General features: G+C 47.4%; 1 protein-coding gene across 8 annotated transcripts in view; it reads left to right on the top strand.

Annotated features, from left to right (window-relative positions):
* The window catches only part of Dzip1 (DAZ interacting zinc finger protein 1), a 49630-nt gene that overhangs the window by 582 nt on the left and 28459 nt on the right, over nucleotides 1-20589 (top strand). For 2 of the 8 annotated variants that reach the window (XM_029468836.1, XM_021182553.2), the window contains exons 2-10: nucleotides 386-479; nucleotides 809-1007; nucleotides 1737-1985; nucleotides 2105-2653; nucleotides 9309-9393; nucleotides 12010-12134; nucleotides 13045-13206; nucleotides 14981-15118; nucleotides 17631-17693. In XM_029468836.1, coding sequence (XP_029324696.1) covers nucleotides 1983-1985; nucleotides 2105-2653; nucleotides 9309-9393; nucleotides 12010-12134; nucleotides 13045-13206; nucleotides 14981-15118; nucleotides 17631-17693 — 1125 coding nt within the window. In that variant the 5' untranslated portion in view covers nucleotides 386-479; nucleotides 809-1007; nucleotides 1737-1982. Of the gene's footprint in view, nucleotides 1-118; nucleotides 270-385; nucleotides 480-808; nucleotides 1008-1736; nucleotides 1986-2104; nucleotides 2654-7345; nucleotides 7426-8485; nucleotides 8637-9308; nucleotides 9394-11372; nucleotides 11464-12009; nucleotides 12135-13044; nucleotides 13207-14980; nucleotides 15119-17630; nucleotides 17694-20589 lie in introns of those variants that run through there. The other 6 variants (XM_029468835.1, XM_021182554.2, XM_029468834.1 and 3 more) reach the window with 6 other exon arrangements.

Below are 20589 nucleotides of genomic sequence, written 5' to 3'. Positions count from 1 at the left end.
AACCCAGTCTGGGGTGGGAGTAGGGGAACAGGAAAGTATGCCCCCTGCCTTCCTGTTCCGGCCATCTTGTGGCGGATTCGACCTAGGGGGTAAGGATGGCTAACTGCAGATGCCCTAAGCTCATGGACTGCCAAGACCTTGGGCCTGCACCGGTTCTTACTGGGTCTGCTGCGGAAGCGCGGGAGCCTCTCCCACGTTCAGCTAGAGAGCCTTTGGAACAGAGCAAAGGTTCACCCGTTTAACAAGGCAAAGGCAAAGAAAATAGAAGGGTATGAGCCTGGAGCCATTATCTTCTTTACTGAACACCTAAGTCAGTCGACCGTTTTTGATTTTTGTTTTTTAATTAACCAAGCACATTCTGAACGGCCTTTCCTTTCTGCACTAGGTGCTTGAAACACAGCGGTGAGCGACACACCTCTCCTGTTCCCGCTGATCCTGCCAGCCCAGTGGATGGAGCCCAGAATCCACAAACCTGCCAGGTCCGTAACCCACACGGGGAAACTGAGGGCTAGGGTCAGCAGATGTGTTCTAAGCTAGGCATCAAAAATATGAAAGAACCAGTCTTTAAAACGGTCTATATTCTTAGGGCTTCTGTGCTAGGTTGCAGTAAAATGTGATTTTCTTATTGCCTCAGAATCTTGTGAATGTGTGCCTTATATGAAGTGTATGTTTTATTTCCTGGACACTTTCATGTGGATGTATTTATATTACTATGGAAAGTGCTCAAAATAGTTGGTTCCAACTTTACTTCCAGATAGTTACTGTGAATTGTATTTTCCTTTCTTCTGTTCACGTATTTGGTTGTTAGGAAAGAAAAAAATTTTCCTGATGGTTGGTCCAAGCAGGGCCTCCCTGGTGGATTGAGGAATGCCTGGCTTTTCCTCAGCTCCTTGATCCCGGAGGTAACCACAGGCAGCCTCCAGAAGACCCCTACAATGAGAGGCCTGGGGTCTGCAAGTCACTGCTAGAATTTTTTAAAGAATGCAGCACCAACACAGATTTGTAAGGTAAATACTGTAGCCCGGTAAATCTTGATAGAAAGCTGAAGGTCGAAGTTCCCATCCGTTTTTAACTTCACCATTTTAAGATATGTTGAATGACATTTTTTTTTTAATTTCAAAATTGGAATGGCAAGCTATTGCATACACTGGGCGAGTTATCTGGTTTGTGACCTGACAAGTTGTCAACGCTGAGTTGCCAGCCCACAGAGGGAGAGCAAGACCTTTTAAAAGAACGTTGGAAGTAAGGCATTTAGAGAGGCTGAGGAATGAACAAGTGTAACCTTACTGTGGAGTAATGCACACAACGCACCCTTAATTTTAAAAATACAATTCCATTAAAGTTGGCAAATGTCAATGTATACATCCGCATAATTAATACCACAGTCAAAATACAGAAGGCCCCACCCCAGATTTTCTTCCGGTCCTTAAGCCCTCACTTAACTCTATACTTACTTTGTTGCTACACGTTTCCCCAACCTGTGAAAAAGAGACAAATGTGTATTTCTAATCTCAGAACCTAACGCTAGCATAGGGATGGATGGCCAGAAGACCACAGCTAGGACTTGGAGACGTGACCCCACGCATGTTTTAGGGACTCACTGGGCCCCCTCTTGAAACCAGGGAGGGTGGTGTCAGGGAAGGTGGCGGCCAAGAGATGCCCACCACACAGGTGGACGAGTCCTGTGGTGTCTCCTGCTGGTCCAAGAGGTCTTCTCTGTCTTTCTGGTCCCACAGGTCCCTGGGCGCATGCTGAACGCGCGTGGGCGGACACGCCCTGTACTCCAGGTCGGGGCAGGGCGCTGCCATAGCAACGTCCTGGACGCCCAGATCCTAGGCCGCCGCCGCCGCCGCAGCGGGGGTCTGGGCCATCTGAGGCTCACGAGGAGAGTGGCGGCGGCGGCCCCGAGGCGGCCAGGGCTGGGAAGACGACTCTGCTCCGCCCCTCCAGCGCAAGCCTAGGCGGCGGACTGGCTTGCAAGCATGGTAAGATGCACGTGGCCGGAGGTGTCTGTCCCGGGATGCAGGGCAGGGACGGTCGGGGTTCTCCTGGACTCTTAGCTCTCCATCCCCCGCCTCCCGCCGCGCTGTCTCTTCTTCCGCAGCCCTTCCAGAAACACGTCTACTACCCTCTGGCCAACAGCCCCGAGGGGCCTGACGCCTCTGCCGTAGGCGCGGCCCCCATGGCCTTTGTCCCCCCCAGCGCGGCCTCGGGCCCCCTGCCCTTCTTCCAGTTCCGGCCGCGACTGGAGAGCGTGGACTGGAGGCGGCTGAGCGCCATCGACGTGGACAAGGTTGCCGGCGCCGTGGACGTCCTGACACTGCAGGAGAACATTATGAACATCACCTTCTGCAAGCTGGAGGACGAGAAGTGCCCGCACTGCCAGTCAGGGGTAGACCCAGTGCTACTGAAGCTGATCCGCCTGGCGCAGCTCACGATCGAATACCTGATGCACTCGCAGGAGTTCCTCACCTCGCAGCTAAACCTGGTGGAGGAGAGGCTGCGCCTGAGCCTGATCGACTATGAGCAGAGCAAGCAGCTGCTCACCAAGCAGGCTGGCGAGATCAAGCTTCTTAAGGAGGAGTGTAAACGCAGGAAGAAGATGCTGTCCACGCAGCAGCTGATGATAGAGGCCAAGGCCAGCTATTACCAGGTGGGACATTGTGCAGGGCCAGTTCCCTTTAGGAACCTATCCTTTCCATTATGCACAGAGATTTTTCCCCCTCAAAGAAAACAGATTAAGGCCAAAACGGTCACTTTAATCAACAGCAAAAATATTTCATTGCCTTCTGCAGCCACCAAGGAATTAATAATTAAATATCTAATATTGTCTGCAGGGCTTATGGAGTTATCCAAATGTTGGCTGTTGAGCCTGTTTCCTCTTTACAATGGATGCTGTGAACAGTCCAGTTGTGTGCACATGGCTATTGAAGTTGGCTCCCAAAAGACCTGGAATAGGATTTAAGATGTGAGCCCCTCCCCCACCTTGAATTGAAGTGTTTTTCAAATGACAGAAAAGTGCCAAAATAGAACCTTAGTGGATCCCTCACCCAGCCCCTCTTACCTGCATTTGGCCCACTTCTGAGTCCCCTCTGTCCCTGTTTGGTTCCTGCATAGGAACCATGTCACAGTGAGTTAGACTCCTGAAGTTCTCAATGTGTACAGTTCCCCAGGACAAGAATACTAGCATTAGCACTTAAGGACTTTTTCTATTCAAATCATAATCTCCCTCTGTTATGAATTAGACATTGAGCCCAGGATCCATATTGCAATTTTGAAATCAGTGTACAGGTTGAGAAATGCTTAGGGTCAGAAATGTTTTGAAATTTGGAATATTTAATTAACATTCATCTTACAAGGTACCCGGGGCTGGGACTCAAGTTTATATATGTATATTTGTGTTTATACATATTTGCGTGAGTCTGCATGAGCGTGTGCAGGGGCCTGAGGAGGCCAGAGAGGGTCAGCTCTCCTGGACCTGGAGTTACGAGTGGTTTATGAGCACTTTAATCTGCTTGCTGAGACTCTAACCTGGGGCCTCTGCAAGAGCAGTGGGGGTTCCTCAGCCCACGAGACCCAAACCAAGACCCATCACTTGGATTGGGTGTGGAATTTTATACTTGTAGGGTGATGTCTATGCTTTGGAGCATTTGGGGTTTTAGGTGAGGAGGCTCATCTAACTTGTGAGTAGCTGAAGGAAGGACAAACTTTGATTAAAAAGATAGTAAAGGACAGGTTGACAGAATGGGTCTTATAATACATTTAGGATAAGTGCTCTTTAATTGTCCTTGGGAACGCGGGAGCCGACGACGCAGGTTTCAAGGTTGCAGAAGTGGGTGCAGGGCAGAGAAGTGCCTAAGACAAATCCCAGGAACTCTGAAAGCAGTGGATGGCATCCTGGGGAGCAGCGGCTGGGAAATCATGCTGGTAGGAAGGCCCAGGGTCTGGCCTTGGGTAGACACTAGGAGGCACTCTCTTCAAAGGATACTTGATGTCCTCAGTAGTGACTTTCTTTACAAACACCACGTGAAATTCACACACCTATAAAGAGTGCTGAGGTTGCTTTCTTCTGTATAGCGAAGAGAATCGGTTCTTAAACATTTAAAGGAAGTGTGTTGTTCCCTAGGTTGGGTCACAGTCTAGTGAAATATTAACACATCTAGCAAAATGTTATCTCTCATTCTTCCAGTCGCCATAGAAATAATTGTTAGCAAAGATTTTCACAGGCGAACCATGAGTGTGACTGAAAGCTCTCTAACAAATACGAAGTAGGATTGACGCGTGAATATGTAAAGGTAAGGACTCTATCAAACCTGTGGCGCCTGTCAACCCTTAGCACAGGTGTCTCTCTGAATGCCAGCGTTGACTCTGGTGGGGCAGGTGTGGGTTCATGTGGGACAGATGACATCACCCTTTCCTACCTAGGTGGACAGGTGTTCTGCTATCTGTGAAACGACACGCCTTTCTTTTTTTTTTCTTTTTTTTTAATTAGGTATTTTCTTTATTTACATTTCAATTGCTATCCCAAAAGTCCCTCATATCCTCCCCCCACTCCCCTACCCACCCACTCCCACTTCTTGGCCCTGGCATTTCCCTGTACTGAGGCATATAAAGTTTGCAAGACCAAGGGGCCTCTCTTTCCAATGATGGCCGACTAGGCCATCTTCTGCTACATATGCAGCTAGAGACACGAGTTCTGGGGTTACTGGTCAGTTCATATTGTTGTTTCACCTATAGGGTTGCAGACCCCTTTAGCTCCTTGGGTACTTTCTCTAGCTCCTCCATTGGGTGCCCTGTGTTCCATCCAATAGCTGACTGTGAGCATCCACTTCTGTATTTGCCAGGCCCCGGCATAGTCTCACAAGAGAGAGCTATATCTGGGTCCTTTTGGGAAAATCTTGCTGGTGTATTCAATGGTGTCAGCATTTGGAGGCTGATTATGGGATGGGTCCCCGGGTATGGCAGTCTCTAGATGGTCCATCCTTTCGTCTCAGCTCCAAACTTTGTCTCTGTAACTCCTTCCATGGGTGTTTTGTTCCCAATGCAAAGAAGGGGCAAAGTGTCCACACTTTGGTCTTCGTTCTTCTTGAGTTTCAATGACACGCCTTTCTTAGTTTCACAGTTAGACTGCATAGGTCTGAATGTGATTCCACGGCAATGTTGCAGAAATGTTTCATTCCTAAGCACACTGTCCTCTCTGGAAACAGGGCATTAGCAGCAGCAGCAGCCTGTCAGGATGAGGAGTTCCATGCGATAAGACAGGTAGCATGTGTGAGGGCCCCGTGGAGGCATGGATTCAGTTTTCCTTGCGACTTTCCAGTGCTGAGTTATGGCTTCCTGTTGTCTCTTGTGAACCCTCACACCACTTTAAGAGTTCACTGAATAGTGGAGGTGAAGAAGGCCAAGGTGGAGGTGGGGGTGCACGGGGTGATTCGGGTGTTCAAAGACTACACCTGTGAATGGAGAACGCACAGCAAGTGTTGAGACTCCAGGTGATACTTGGTCGCTAAAACATTTTACGGAAGATACTTGAGTTAGGTTAGTCATTTGACGTTAGGTTACAGTCACGGGTTTTAATTGATTAAAACTGATTAATCAACCTACTGCCAGAAAAATAATCCAACCCAGGGCTTTGTGGCATGTGTAGGTAGCCCTCTACTGGAACATGGGCAAACTACACCACGGAAGAAAACTTGACTGTCCCTCTGCCAATAACTCCTGAGCTAGTGCAGGGTCTCAGAAGCCTGTTCCTTCTCCAGGCTGTTGTGCTGACCAGTTTGATCCTGTTCAGGTCTTATGCTGGCGGCCATGGTTCACGGATGCAATGGCCTCATCATGTCTCGGAGAGACTGTCTCTAAGGAAAGTTCCTGATACCCGGCTGTTGCGATCTATCTTTCTTTTCCACGGCACCTCCCCAGCTGTTGGTTACCCCATGACATTCATGGCACTGTGGCACTAATTGGCGTATCTTTCCAGGGTGATTGCTATTATGGTTTTCAGGACTCACAGCTCAGTAAGATTGTTGATGCCCTTTCTCCCTCAGCAGCCTCTACGGCACCTTAAAGCACCGTGAAAACTAGCCAGCAGCAGAGAAACTTCCAGATTAGTGCCAGAGTGACTTACCCAAGTCCCGTACCCAAAGTGTGGGTCTTACAATCGCGCTCTAGTAGGTAACCAAGAGCACCTGCAATAAACTATTGAGGGTTTCTGGGACCCCTAGCAACTCTGTAGGGTCTCCCTGCACCTGCCCCTGGGTTTTTTGTTTGATAAGGTAAGGCTTCTTGGAGGAGCATTATCTCTCTGCATAGGGATAATTCGATGAATATCAGTTGTAGGATGGATGATAAGGCTGAGCTACATATACCTAATGGAATTTTATTTATCTGTAAGGAAAAATGAAATTGTGAACTTTGTATGCAAACTGGTCAGTATAACTTTACTAATTACTATTCTAGTTTCATGTGTTTTTTTCTACTTTTAGTAACCCAGACCCAGAAAAGAAACACATGTTCTTTCTCGTATGTCCATCCTAGCTCTGAATCTGTAGATCCAGTTTAGCATAGAGTACCTGTAGCAGCCAAGAGACTAGAACGAGGAACCCTTAGAAGAGGAGAAAGTGCATCAGGGGGGAGGACAGACAGTATGATGTGGGGGTAAGGAGGGGAGCGTACGTGGGGAGGGGCAGGGAAGAGTACAGCAGACACAAAGGAAGAGAGGTAACACTAAGGATGTGTAGAAAAGTCACATGGAAACCTACTATGTTATAAGCTTCTGGTTTGTTTGTTTGTTTGTTTGTTTTTGAGACAGGGTTTCTCTGTATAGCCCTGGCTGTCCTAGAACTCACTTGTAGACCAGGCTGGCCTCGAACTCAGAAATCTGCCTGCCTCTGCCTCCCAAGTGCTGGGATTAAAGGCGTGCACCACCACTGCCCGGCTGTATATATATGTGTATATTTTTAAAACGTACTTATTTTGATTTTATGTGTGTGGCTCTTCTGACTGCATATATGTCCATATATCACATGCATACAATACAAGCAGAGACCAGAAGAGGGAAGTCAGATTCCCTGGGGTTGTGGTGATAGACAGTTGTGATCTGCCACTTGGCAACTGGGCATCAAACTCGGGTCCTCTGTAAGAGCAGCCAGTGCTCTGAACCACGGAGCCACCTTTCCAGCACGCACTCACATGCATGCATGCACACACATGTGCGTACACACACATATTTACATTTTTTTAAATTGGAGATGTGTTCTAATGGCCAAGCATTCCTTGTGGCCTTCCATTGCCTGCCAGGAGATTATGATGTCTTGGGGATTCTGATTCCAGAGGTGTGGAATGAGGACCTCCCCTTGTTAAGAAACAGCCACACCTTTCTGATGCTGTGGTTGAGACTATCAACAGAATTAGATTCTGTAGGAAAATGTGAGTTAAATAAGTCTGTCTGTCCTCGGGCTACAAAAGGCTCCAGATGGACTGAGATGTGAGATTGAGAGTGTGTGTGTGTGTGTGTGTGTGTGTGTGTGTGTGTTCTCTCTCAATCTCTCTTCCTCCCCCCTCCCCTCCTCCTCTCCCTCTCCTCTTCCCTCCCTTTCCTTCTCTCTTTCTCTCAAACCCTTCCATACCTTCAGTCTAAGATAATTTGTTGAGGGACTGTGTGCATTTTCAGAGTATAAGAAATCCCTTGACTTAGAAGGCTGCTGTCAGGACTGAGACAGAAGATGGGCGTGTGAATCATTTATGTACTGATGGACACATTCCATCCCATGGCACCTCTCTTCTGACCTGTCTGGTAGACTTTGCTGTAAACTGAAAAGTGTGTACTACTACTGTCTCAACTGCTAGACCTTAACAAATCACCATTTGTACGTAGGTTTCTGCTCTGCGGAATGGAGATGGAATCATACCTACATCGTAGCCATTGTTAATGAGCTTTGTGTGGCCTTGCTTAACATAGTTCTTTTAGCCAAAGCCTGAGACTGCCGTACAGAGAGCCCTGTGGCACACAAGACAAGCACCAGAGCTGGCTGACTGCGAGAGGACAGAAGTCACATGACTGCCAGCATTTTAGGTTTTCTTCACCTCTCTCAATTGCAGAGGCTTTGGGTTCTCAGCAAAGAGATTGAGCAGCCCATGCAGTCAAGGACACCTTCAGACATCCCAGTCCCATTTCTGTATTCCTTCTCTTTGTCTTCATCCCTCTGCTTCAAGAAATCACAGAAATTATGTAGTAAAAATGAAACATTTAAGGACGTCTGCTTCCTGCAGGCCCTTTTCCCATTGGGAACCTGAGTGTGACGTGTTTTATGCAGTCAGAGTGTATAAAGTGGTCACAATGACAGTGTACATTGCCCTTTTTTCCTCAGCATTTTGTTGTATAAATTTTACAATATACAGAAAAATCAAAATAACCATATGCCGGATCTCCATATATAGAAGATTTTAAAAGGAAAAACCATAAGAACAAACCATGGACTGAGTAATAATAACCTAAAAAGAATGTGTAGAACGAACAGTGCAGCTGACAAGCCCCGCCTCCTGGATGCGATGTGCGCTGCTGTTTGCTCTTTTTCCATGCTCTACTTTGGGGAAAGTTTAAGAGAGAGAGAGATCTGTGCGGGACCATCCCCCGGAGTGTGAGCAACCCCCAGAACTCATACCCTTCATTTTTAAAAATAGTTTCCCTCCATCCATTTCCAGAGGAAATATTTCTGTCCCTGTGTTCTCCTTTATGTTTTTTGTATACCATTTATCTTTGAAATGTTTTTCTGAAAGTATATATTCACAGGAGAATGTTTTTAGCTTCAAAACATTTCACACACACACACACACACACCCCTACTACACCTGTATTAGCTAGTACGTCTGCCATAACAAATGCCATCAATTAGTTGGCTTCAGTAACAGAAATTTATTTCCGCAAATATTTGGAAGCTGGAAATCCTATGCCAAGGTTTAATCCTATGCAGGGCTGGTTTCTGGTGAGGTTTCTCCCCCTGCCTTGAACAAATTGGTGATAAGAAGACAGAAACCCCATGTACAAGCAACATCGCCAGGGCTTCCAGAAATTACCAGAAGGTTTGCTTCAGCTGTCAAAAAAAAATATATCCCACTGACTTATTTCAGTTTGGAAGGGCATCCCTTACATTACATAACCTTACATTTGCCCTTTGAATTAATATCATAGCCAGCATCCTGTATCTTTTAGGAAGAAAGCCACCATAAGGCATGCTTCAGAGCCCCAGTTTTAACTGTGAGCAGGTGGGGAAACTCACGGCAGACATTTGCGTTTGCTGCTTTCTTTCCAGTGCCATTTCTGTGACAAGGCCTTTATGAACCAAGCGTTCCTACAAAGCCACATCCAGCGCCGCCACACTGAAGACTCTCACCTCGGTAAGCGTGAACTCTGTGCTCAGAGTTGTTTTCATTCCGTCCTCTTCCCCTTTCTCAAGGAGACGTGGCTCAGGGCATCCCTCAGTCCTCGTGAAAGAAAGTCTCATAGGCTGGGAGTAAATATTGAGCCCCTTAGGTGCGTGTTCACAGTGCCCTACCTACCCCACGGCTGGGAGTGGACTGGAGAAGTCCAGGGTCAAGTCTTGTGTTCTAACAGAGGGCTCAAGAGACACTTAAACCCAGTATGGTGTTTTCCAAGTGCCAAATGCAAAGACAGGACAAAGGGAGAATCCCCTCAGGTTTTCTGTGAAGCTCTCTGAGGAGGCCATGTCGAACCAGCGTGAGATCCTATGAAGAAGCCACAGTCCGATGAGAATGAAGGTCCAGAGTACATGGACTTCAGTACTGAGGGGCGGGAGGAGAGGCTGGGATGTGTGTTTAAGGAACAGCAAGGAGACTGGAGGAGTGGGGTGAGTAAGGCAGAGGTGTGTAGAGGGCTGGAGGCTTGGAGGACTGATCTCAAGAGCCCATGAAGGCTCTGGCCGGTGGGCGTTACAGTACGGGGATGACGTTTGTTGCAGAGGAGAACGATGATGTGAATAGTGCCCTACAGAGACCATTCTGGCTGTCGATGATAGAAGGAGGTCGAGATAGAGATAAAGCTATGGTCTGCAAGGGCAATAGCAGAAGCTGGCAGAATAAGGCAGTGCATAGAGATCCAAGTGAGAGAAGAGAGAGTCCTGGACCAGGTGCTTCTGGGGCAGAGGGGGAGAAAAAGAACACGTTGTTGACACAAAGCCTACAGAGCTATGACTTGGGGGTCAAAGTGAGAGACCTATGAGGACCTACTCATGTTTAGAAGAATGTTTTCTGTGACAGAGGGCTAGGCTAGGGGGTAGGAGGGAGCTTAAAAGTGAGAGGAGATAGGAGAGTTTTCACTGGACACACTTACACATTTACATCTGTGAGTCACGCGGCTGGTGTTTGAAAATGGAGGCCCAGGATAGATGGATAGATAGAAGGATCTGGAAGTCACTGGAGGACTGGGCTGGCTGAAGTCATCTAGTTAGAGATCAGAAGACCCAAGGTCAATACTAGCCCCACCCCCTCACATAACTTTATTCCTCAAGAAGGACAGGAAGAGAGTGGCAATGAGGGTGACCTAGGTAGGCATTGTCTTGAGCAGTAAGGGGAGAAAGGTTCCGAAAAGGTGGCAGTGGTCAAGTGTATCAGATGTTCGAGAGGCAAAGAAGACTGGGATGCAGATGGGGAGCGTCCCGTAGCTGCACAGCAGTTGGCCTTGACATCGAAACATCAAAGAACTGATAAAGACCACATGTCAGTTTGAATGAGTTGAGTTGAGAGCCAGTGAGGAAATGCTCTTAACCAATCTATGTTCTCCATGTGTGCTGGGAAGGAAAGCCAGAGACCTGACACATCACCTCAGTTGAAATGTCGAGACAAGAGAAATTTGTCTTTTGTGGGAGTTAGCATGTTTGGGTGCTGATGGAAAATAACCAGAAGGTAGAGGTAGAAATAAAGACCCAGAAATGGGAGAGTGCTCTGTGGTTTACCCAAGGAGTCAGGCTTCCCACAGGCTCCCGTCTTCTCAAAGACTAGAGCATCCCCTCCTCCCCAAGCAGACCAGACTTTGGGCCACCGTAACCTACAGAAGCGTTTTCAACAATTGTACTGATTTTCTTCCACTGGGGCCAGTCTGTTTGTATTCCTGCCCACAATGCTTTGTAGTAGAAGCAAATCAGATGGCAGAAAGTTTCATTGTAGAACCGCGGACCACCGATGCAAGTAAGCGGTGTATTGGGAACATGGAAGTGTTTGTTGAGCGGTTTGTAAGTGGCCCACCATTCTTCGGTATGAAACTGATCTCTCTCTCTCTGTTTCAGTATCTTACCCCACCTCATACTCGTGTCAGAGAGCGCTTCCGACTCTGAAACGAGTATTGTTTCTTCAGGTCATCTTTGAGATTCTGACTTTCTGCTTTGGTTCCCATACCTTTCATGTCTACACTCACAGCACATGTATACCATTCAGTCATGTGTACATCCTCGTGTAAGTACATGTACAGACGTGTCCTTCCTTTCACCACCGCCTTTCAGTTCTTCGCTTGCGCCCTAGTTGACAGACGACTGCCCCAGCTTGCGTCTCGAATCCCCCAGCCCTCTCAGTGATCGCTGATAGGGGACTTCGGGGATCTTGGGTGGGAGTGCAAATCATGGTGACTCTATAGTTTCAGTACTGTGCTACTTGAAGGTGAAGCCCTTGCCTCTCTGCTTTGAGTGAGACGGACATCTCTGAAAAAGTCCTGAGCACTCGTGGGTCAGAACCACCGGGCTCACTCCCTGAACAAGGATCTCACGGTGACCCTGTTGAATAACCAACCTTAGTACAGTGAGTGGCGGAAAGAAGCCACTGAAACTAATGAAGTGTCTGGTCACACAAAGGGCTCCAGACAAACAGTAAAGAACAGGACTGGGCTCGTGGCAGTCCCAAGGGAGAGAGAGCGTTTTCCATTGTCTTAACCTTAGAACTGTGCCCCGTGAGTGTTCAGGTGAATTCATAAGATATCGTATTCTAACTAGATCTTCTCTTGCACAGAGTATAATACAAAGGCCCAGACCGACAGGCTCCAGAAGGAGATCGACATGTTGAAGGAACAGCTGCAGCTCACTAGGTCTCAGCTGGAGTCTGCACAGCACTCTCATGCAGTCCGCTTCTCTAAGGTAGAACACAGGGCTCTGTCCTGGAGATGGTGCAATGACAAGTACTTTAATGCAGGAAAAGAGGCATGCTGACTTCATGGTGTGTGTGTGTGTGTCAGTGTGTATGTGTCAGTGTGTGTATGTCAGTGTGTGTGTGTGTTAGTGTGTGTGTGTCAGTGTGTGTGTCTGTGTGTGTCTATGTCAGTGTGTGTGTCAGTGTGTGTGTCTGTGTGTGTCAGTGTGTGTCTATGTCAGTGTGTGTGTCAATGTGTCTGTGTCAGTGTGTGTCTATGTCAGTGTGAGTCAATGTGTCTGTGTCAGTATATGTCAGCATGTGTGTGTGAGAGAGAGTGAGTGTGTGTATCGTCTGTGTATGATATATGTGTGTATTAAGCATGATATGTGTTGCATGTATGCATACTCGTATGGGCCAGAGTCCTTATTCCTTTGAGACAATATCTCTCACTGAACCTGGTCAAGGCTGAATGCCCTCAGGCCTCAGCAGTGCTCCTGTTTGTGACTCGCACTGCACAGGGTTGTAAGCTTGTATGGGGCCATTCTGGGTGTGTACATTGGTGTCAGGGACTTGAGCGCAGATCCTCATGCTTACGCAGCAAGCACTGTTAACCACCAAGCCAGAGCTCCAGACTCCAAATGTGGTTTGCTTTTGTTTACTTGCATTTATTTATAGAGTACATGTATGTGGGTGTGCGTGTGTCCGTTACCCACTGAGCCATCTGCCTGTTCCCCATCTGCGCTTTGATATGGAAGAATCACTGGGTACAGGCCAGTGGCTTTGGAAAGTGTTACTACAGGTCTAATTCAAAGAAGAAATACTAACAGATTTGGGGTGAAGCTATGATTTGTTTGAAAAATTTGCACATGTGTTATATCCAGAGCCCCTAGTGACATCATGCTAAAAAAATTTCAGGACTACGAAATGCAGAAAACAAAAGAGGAAGACTTTCTGAAGCTGTTTGACAGATGGAAAGAGGAGGAGAAGGAGAAGTTACTCGAGGAGATGGAGAAGGTCAAGGGGATGTTTATGAGGGAGTTTAAAGAGTTAACTTCTAAGAACTCCGCATTAGAATATGTAAGTATGCAACCTAGACGCCCTCATAGGATTGCTTGCTTTAAGATGGGTGTTAGCATGGCATCATAGCCAGGGGTCAGGTCTTTTACATGCCAAGTATACACCACCCCTCCTCCTCGGGCATCCCAGGTCGCAAGAGGCGCTGAGGAGGTAGAGCAGGTGAGAGCGACTGTTTTGTTGTGAGTGGGTGGTCTGTCCCCAGACCCTAGAACACAACCCCTGTGGGAGTATCTGTTCCACCCAAGAAGAAACTTCCTTACCTGGTTAGGTTTAAATAGCCTTAAACCACAAACCCTTGAACGAATTCTAGAATGTTCCGAGTAGTGGATGGAAAGGCTGATACAGATCACCAAGGCAGGAGAAGAGGAAGAATACTTGCTAGCCCTCTCCTCGGTCCACACCTGTCCTTTGAGGAGGATCGGGTCTCTAAAGTAAGCAGGAACCGGCACGTGGGCCCTGTGCCGTGTGGGAACAGCTGTGGTCCACAGACACCTCCGCATCCTCTGTGCTGCTGCAGATCCAGTTCCTGAGGAGAAAAAGTAGGAGGGAAAGAGGTCGATCCTCGGGCTCCCTCTAGGGGCGGACGAGTTTCAGAAGCAGAACCAAACACAACACCAGAATCCTTTTATTCTCCTTTCCTGCTCAGGATCTCGTCCAAGACGCCATGTTACAGTGGGTCATTCTGACTCCTTAGGCTTTTCTGTGGTCGGGGATAGTTTGTCAGCCTTGTTGTTGTGGAAGCTAAAGATCTGAAGTGCGGGTTGTTTGTGTGGCAAGTCCCGTTGCTGGGGTTTATCTGACTAGTGTCAGGGTGTCGTGATTAGTCACCGTTTACATGGAGTGGATCTCGGAGATACTGTGTCGCTTCGTCGAATTGTACCAAGGTCACGCATGGTCTCCGTGGTCAAAGGCTTTCACTTTGGCCTTCTCCTCTGTACGGAGAAGTTTCTTTGCACTTTCAGCCGTTGCAGTGAACGTACAATGAAGTAGTGGTACACTGTTCGTGATGCTAACTTTATTGCCTGTTGTTGTCTGAGATTTTTTTTCCATAATTAACTTTAGGGAAATTAAAACATTTATATCCCTAGTGGATTTACTGGTATGGCCTCTGGGCAGTGTTCGTCTTCTATTGCAATGTGGTAACTTCTCAGAAATGTCACAGGCGTGTTGATACACCCCTTCAATCCAGCACTGGGAGGCTGAGGCGGGGTCAGCCAGAGTTCAAGTCAGTTTGGCCAAGGCAGCAAGAACTGCCTTAAAAAAACAAAAAAAAAAAAACCAAAAAAACCCAAAAAACAGAGAGAGGAGATATACCCAGTTCCTCTCACAGATGTTTCTGTCAAGAATTTAAAGACCCATCGTCAGAGGCCAGAGGTTGGCTTGGGGCGTGGGTGAGGGGGCAGAGAGATGGCCAGCGAGTAAAGCAGCTGTGTGCAAGCCGGCTTCAGTCCCCTCTCAGTCCCTGAAATGCACAGAAAGGCAGAAAGTGAGACTGGACTACGGTTGTCCTCTGACAGCCCCATGGACATGGGCATGCTCTGGCTCCCAGTAACAGACTACTTAAAAAAATGTCAGTCTCCTTCCCATTTTTTCCACATTCTGGTGGAGATATCAAAGATCAGAGACCGGTAGAAAAAGAGCAAAGCGGAGGAGACAGGCAAGGGGTGTCCGGAGGGACAGGGAGAGCTGAACGCGGCTTTGTGCTTCCGGCTTCTTCGCTGTTGCCGTTAAATCAATGCCTGACGTTTCTCTTGGTGATTCTTTTCATCCATAGCAGTTGTTAGAAATACAGAAGTCTAACATCCAGATCAAGTCCAACATAGGCACCTTAAGAGACGTTACTGAGCTGAGAGAAGACCACCTTCCGTGTCCCCAGGACTTCCAGAACATGCTGCAGCTACTTGACAGCCAGGTACAGCACGCGTGGTGACCACGGCCACAACATGTAATGCGTATCTAATTACGTGTGTGTGTCTCCATGAGCTTATGTGCACGGCATATACGCAGTGCCCATACAGGCCAGAAGGAGGGCACTGGATCCCTTGGAACTAGAATTACAGGTGGTTTTGAGCCATGGCGTGGATGTTTGAACCCAAGTCCTCTACAAGACCAGTAAGAACTCTTAATCACGGAGCCAGGTCTACATCGCCTTGGTTTTTCTCTTAATGAGTTCGTTCCCAGAAAATGTTTTTGTTCTGTTTCTTTTTTTTTTCCCTGTCTCACAACAGATGCCTAATTTATAGTAGGTGTTGACTCACAGATGTGAGTATGGGATAGTAGTTCACACTGTTTCGGTTTCCACCCACAAAAACGTCACTCTGAACTAGTCAGTTCATATTATTATTCAACGTTTTCCTGACTGCAGTTGTAGCTCTCACTTAAAAAAATGCATATTGAGCCAGGCGTGGTGGCGCACACCTTTAATCCCAGCACTCGGGAGGCAGAGGCAGGCGGATTTCTGAGTTTGAGGCTAACCTGGCCTACAAAGTGAGTTCTAGGACAGCCAGGGCTATACAGAGAAACCCTGTCTCGGAAAAAAAAATGTGTATTGAAGCATTAAGCTTCCATTTGGTTTGCATATAGCTCTGCGCTGACAAACCGGTATCTCTTATATACTTTGTTTTCATTTGGAAGTCATACTCCATAATCACTCTATAAAAGTTATTTTATCGCAATGATAAAGGGAAAGAAATTAAAAATCAAAAAGGCCAATGTATAGGTTGGTGGTATAGCCTTGTGAGGCCTGGAATCCAGTCATCCCTCTATGTTGGTAGGAGGTGGGGACTGTGACTGTGGGTATTATAACCTACACATTCAACCATGTCGGAAAAGCCTTTGAGTCAGTGAGATGGCTCACAGGGTAAAAGGTTTTGCTACCAAGCGTGATGACCTAGGTTCAACCCCTGGGACCCAACTGTGGACGGAATGAACCAACTCCCCCAGTTTATCTTCTGCCCTCCTCATGTGGTGCAGAGACAGCCTTTGGCCTTCCACGCACACACACAGATGCCTACGTGCACATACCTGGAAAGCAAGCACAGCACAATTTTTAATAAGAGTAAACCTGTGAAGTTTTTAAGCAGTAAGGGCCTTTTGAAATAGGATTGCTGTTTCTTGTTTTAATGCCACATCTTGCCAGCCTCCCTCCAATGCACCGCTTGCCTGCATGTGTGATTGTCCTGTCTAGCTTGAGTCTTTCAGTGACACAGCCCCCCTCCACTCACACACTTTTCAGACTTCTTCACGAGTAGCAAGGCCCCGTTTCCCACCCAACTGTCCTGCACAGTGATGGTGTCCCTTCAGCCTAACGTCCTCTTTTTAGAACACGGCTCCTTGTTCCCTACCGTGGTCCCACAGCTTTCTTTGCCGGCAGCGACCTCTCTGTTCTCAGAATCCTTCTCTTACACATTTCCTGGTACTACTAGAGCAAACTTCCACAAGGTCTCCCCAAATCTCCTCTCGACTAGACCGTATGGTTGGGTCACCTGAGCAGAGAACTTACACATCTTCAGTAGGAATTCTCCCGTGGTCATGTGCACCCCTGACCTCTACAGTGCACGGTGTCTTTTTGATCCTCTTCCAAGCTGCCAGTGGTTGCTCAGCCACGTGACTGCCGTGAGTAGGAGATTAGAAGCTGACATTTACCTTCTACAGACCACAGTGTCTCCCGTGCACCGAGCTGCCTGTTTTGAACCCAGGCACCCAGCAACCCTAGTTCTTTGACCCCTTAGCGTCTCACACTAGCATCTGCTTTTTTCAAATAATGTCTTACTGGAACACAGCCATACTCATTCACTGAAATCCTGTCCATGGCTCTTCTCCCCTGTGCTGGCTAGTTTCCAGTCAACTTGACACAAGGGTAACGCTGGAGAGGAGGGAGCCTCGCTTGAGAAAACAAGGTCCAGAGGCTGACAAACCCTATAGACCGATTTCTGAATCAGTGATTGATACGGAAGGGCTTAAGCCATGTGAGTGCGGCCATCCCTGGGCTGGTGGCTGAGCAGACCATGTGGAACAAGGCAGTAAGCAGTGCCCTCCATGGCCTCTGCGTCCTCCTCTGCTTGAGTTCCTGTCCTGACTTCCTGAACCTGTGTCCCTTCCCACCCCAGCTTGCCTTGGTCATGGTGTTTGAGCCCAGCAATAGTAGCCTGAATTAGGACACCTCCATACCCAGAGTGTGACAGATTCCCCCGCCCCCACTTTGTATCCTAAAATACTATCTGTGTCGTACAAACATCTACAAATCCCAGCCCCACAGTACAACCAGAGACATGGGTCTGAGCATTACGGCCACATACAGTCTAAAAATGCCAGCAGGGATTTTACTAGCTTTTCAGGTTTCATAGGCACCCAGTAAAGAACAGGCTCCAGAGTGGGATGGGTTTCTGTGTTACAGGCATATCATTTGTTTTGCTTTCCTGCAGGCAAGCAAGTGGACAGATCGATTTCAAGTTCTCAATGAAGAACACAGCAAGGAGAAGGGGCAGGTAAGACAGTTAGTCACCCACCCTGCCGCTTTGTCCCCAAGTGGAGAGTGCAACCCAGGGACGCTCAAGCACACCAATGCACACACATAGACACACACACAACACATGCATATACATATGCACACACACAAACACACAAATGCACACATGCATGCACACACACACACATGTGGTCGCACACACGTATACACACGCACTCACATGCAAACACACGCACATGCAGACACATACACAGGCACAGACACATGTGCGCACACACAGAGACACACATATATGTGCACACACATGTGATCACACAACACATGCACACATGCACAAACTGGTCTTTGAAAAGAGTTTCCAGTTTACTCGATAATAAAAGTGGTATTTTCCTACTTAACATTTCTGGAGAGAGATGTAACAAAATTATTAGAAGTATTTATAGTTTTTGCTACCAAAATTAACTGCTGCTGCTCCTTTGTAAGTTTCTCTTCAGTTTTCTTCCTATACTATAAATGTTAAAAGATTTTAAACCGTGTTATTTGTTCTTTAAGAGTTTCCTACACATATGCAGTATATATCGATCTCACCCATTCCCAGCTCTTCTCCTCCAGCTTGTTCTGGACTTGGACCTTACCAGTGTGTCCTCTCCTCCCCAATTTCATGTCTCCTTTTCAGAATATGTTTACAAAAATAAAGTCATTGATTCCAGTCAGTGCTGCCCCTAGGCACACAGGTATAGGGCATCCACTGGCAACTGTATATGTCAGAAAACTCATTGTTAATGTTTCCACTGGGGGCAGAATGTATCAAGATGGGAAATCTTGTTTATTTTTGCAACAGTTATTATCTTTTGAATACCCTTTGTGTTCTATAAAATAGCCTTCCTTTCACAGAGTTAGTGCTAAGAACGTCTTTCCTACATACAGCACTAAGCAGAACATCACATTGCTAAAGGCTTTATATCATATAACATAGAGTGTGTGCGGGCACACAAGAGCTAGGAAAAAGTAACTGGTAGGTGAGCATAGAATTGTCCAGTTTTTATTTCTTAACAACAGTGGATACAGGGAGAAGGAGGGAGGGAGGGGAAGAGGGGGGGAGGGAGGGAGGGAGGAAGGGAGAGAGGGAGGGAGGAGCAGATTGCAAACAGTATTAAAACTAAATGAAAATAAAACAAAGGAAAGACAAAAGCACATCAGTGTGCAGGCGCACTAATCTGTGGGCATGAGAGTGCCATCGCTGACGAGTGATCCCATTCGGATCTTTACTGAGCAAGAACTAGGTACTACACTCTCCAGGGCTCAAAACGGGTCAGTCCCTGTCCTAAGGGATGGACTCTCCATTGTGGAAGTTGGGACACTGGGGTCGGGAAAGGAGAGACCAGTACACAGTCGTGAGCAGAGCTTGTTCAAGTTGGGCGGCAGCCACATGTGGGTAATGCTTGTGTTGGTCGCTAAAACCCAGCTTTCTGATTTCCAGATAAGGTAGCCTGACAGCGGCTTGGGGTTATCTCTGTAACAGGCTAAAATAAAATTCTTGGGTTTGTCACAGTTGTAGTTCATGGTACACTCGTCCGACCAGACAAACATCTATCCCATGTCTCCCCCTTAACCCTATCAGCCGTCTTTAATGTCCTCTATCTCTCGTCCCTAGGCCGTATGTTTCCATTACCCCTGTCCTTCCTTACCTTAGCCTTTATCATCCTCCTAACAGCTGCAGGCCTAGTACTGATCTCTTTTTCATCCGCTGTCCACAGTGTGAACAAAATAATGTGGCAGATTCCCTCATCCTAACCCTCTCTCTTCCTGAACCTGCTTTTTCCAACCGTAATAGCTTCCTGATAATTTCCAAAATATTCCGAATTTTCAAATATATATGTGTGTGTGTGTGTGTGTGTGTGTGTGTGTGTGAACATGTATGCATGCTCACATGTGTATGGGTATGTATGTACTCATATGTGCACTGTATGTGTCGGCACAGGTTGATCATGAGTCTCTCTCCCCCAGTCAGTGTTCAGCTTATTTGCTAAGGCAGGATATCTTGCCTAACCTGGACCTTGGTGACTGGGCCAGTTAGTCTGGGTAGCTGGCTTGGCCAAGAGACCCACTGTCACCAGCTCCTGAGTACAGCTGCCTGCTGAGCTGTCATTTGGTGCTGTGTATCTGAACTCTTGGTCCTCATGCTTGTGTGTACTTTATCTGCTGATCTTTCTAGCCTCATCCTGGTCTTTTATTGGGGGTGTGTGTGTGGGTGTTCTGGAAGCCTTCCTTTTAAGCACATATTTTCAAGGGCTAACTAAGCAAGACAAGCCCAGTCAGGATAACTTCTCTATCTGTTAGCCGAAATTCAGCTGCTGTGGGTTTTAACTATGCCTGCAATGCCCCTTTTGCTGACTTCAGCTAGAAGCACAGCGTGAAGACCCAAGGCTGGGCTGTGCACAGCGTGTGCACACTCACGCCCTGCAGGTTATGCTGCCCCTTTGTCTGCCCGTTCAGCTGTTTAGAAGCTGTTTGCTTCTCTGTCTCACTTGTACCCTAACAAAGAGGTGAATTCAACCAAATGCAGTCATCTCTGCCTAATTATTCCACATGATTGGTGCCCACTTGTCCCACAGTGCACACACTGTGTTTCTCTGTTTAAGGGAAGTTGCCTGTGCCAGCTTGTTATTGCTTTACCTAGGCTCTTGGCAGCCTTTTTTTTTTTTTTTTTTTAATAACATTGGTAGGAGTTCAAAGGGAGTCACATATAAACCGTGGTGTGACCTTCTGACCCAGCCCAAGAGCCCCGGAGGCATTTTATGGTCATGCAGTGACAGAGCTGGCTGGAGTGAGAACACAGAGGACTACAGAGAACTTGAAATGATAGGTCTCTCTCTCTCTCACACACACACATACACACACACACAGGTGCAAGG

Source organism: Mus caroli, chromosome 14, assembly GCF_900094665.2.
Source record: "Mus caroli chromosome 14, CAROLI_EIJ_v1.1, whole genome shotgun sequence".
Lineage (NCBI taxonomy): Eukaryota > Metazoa > Chordata > Mammalia > Rodentia > Muridae > Mus > Mus caroli.
The sequence above is the reverse complement of the archived record's forward strand: the minus strand, read 5'-3'. Positions and strand labels throughout refer to the sequence as shown.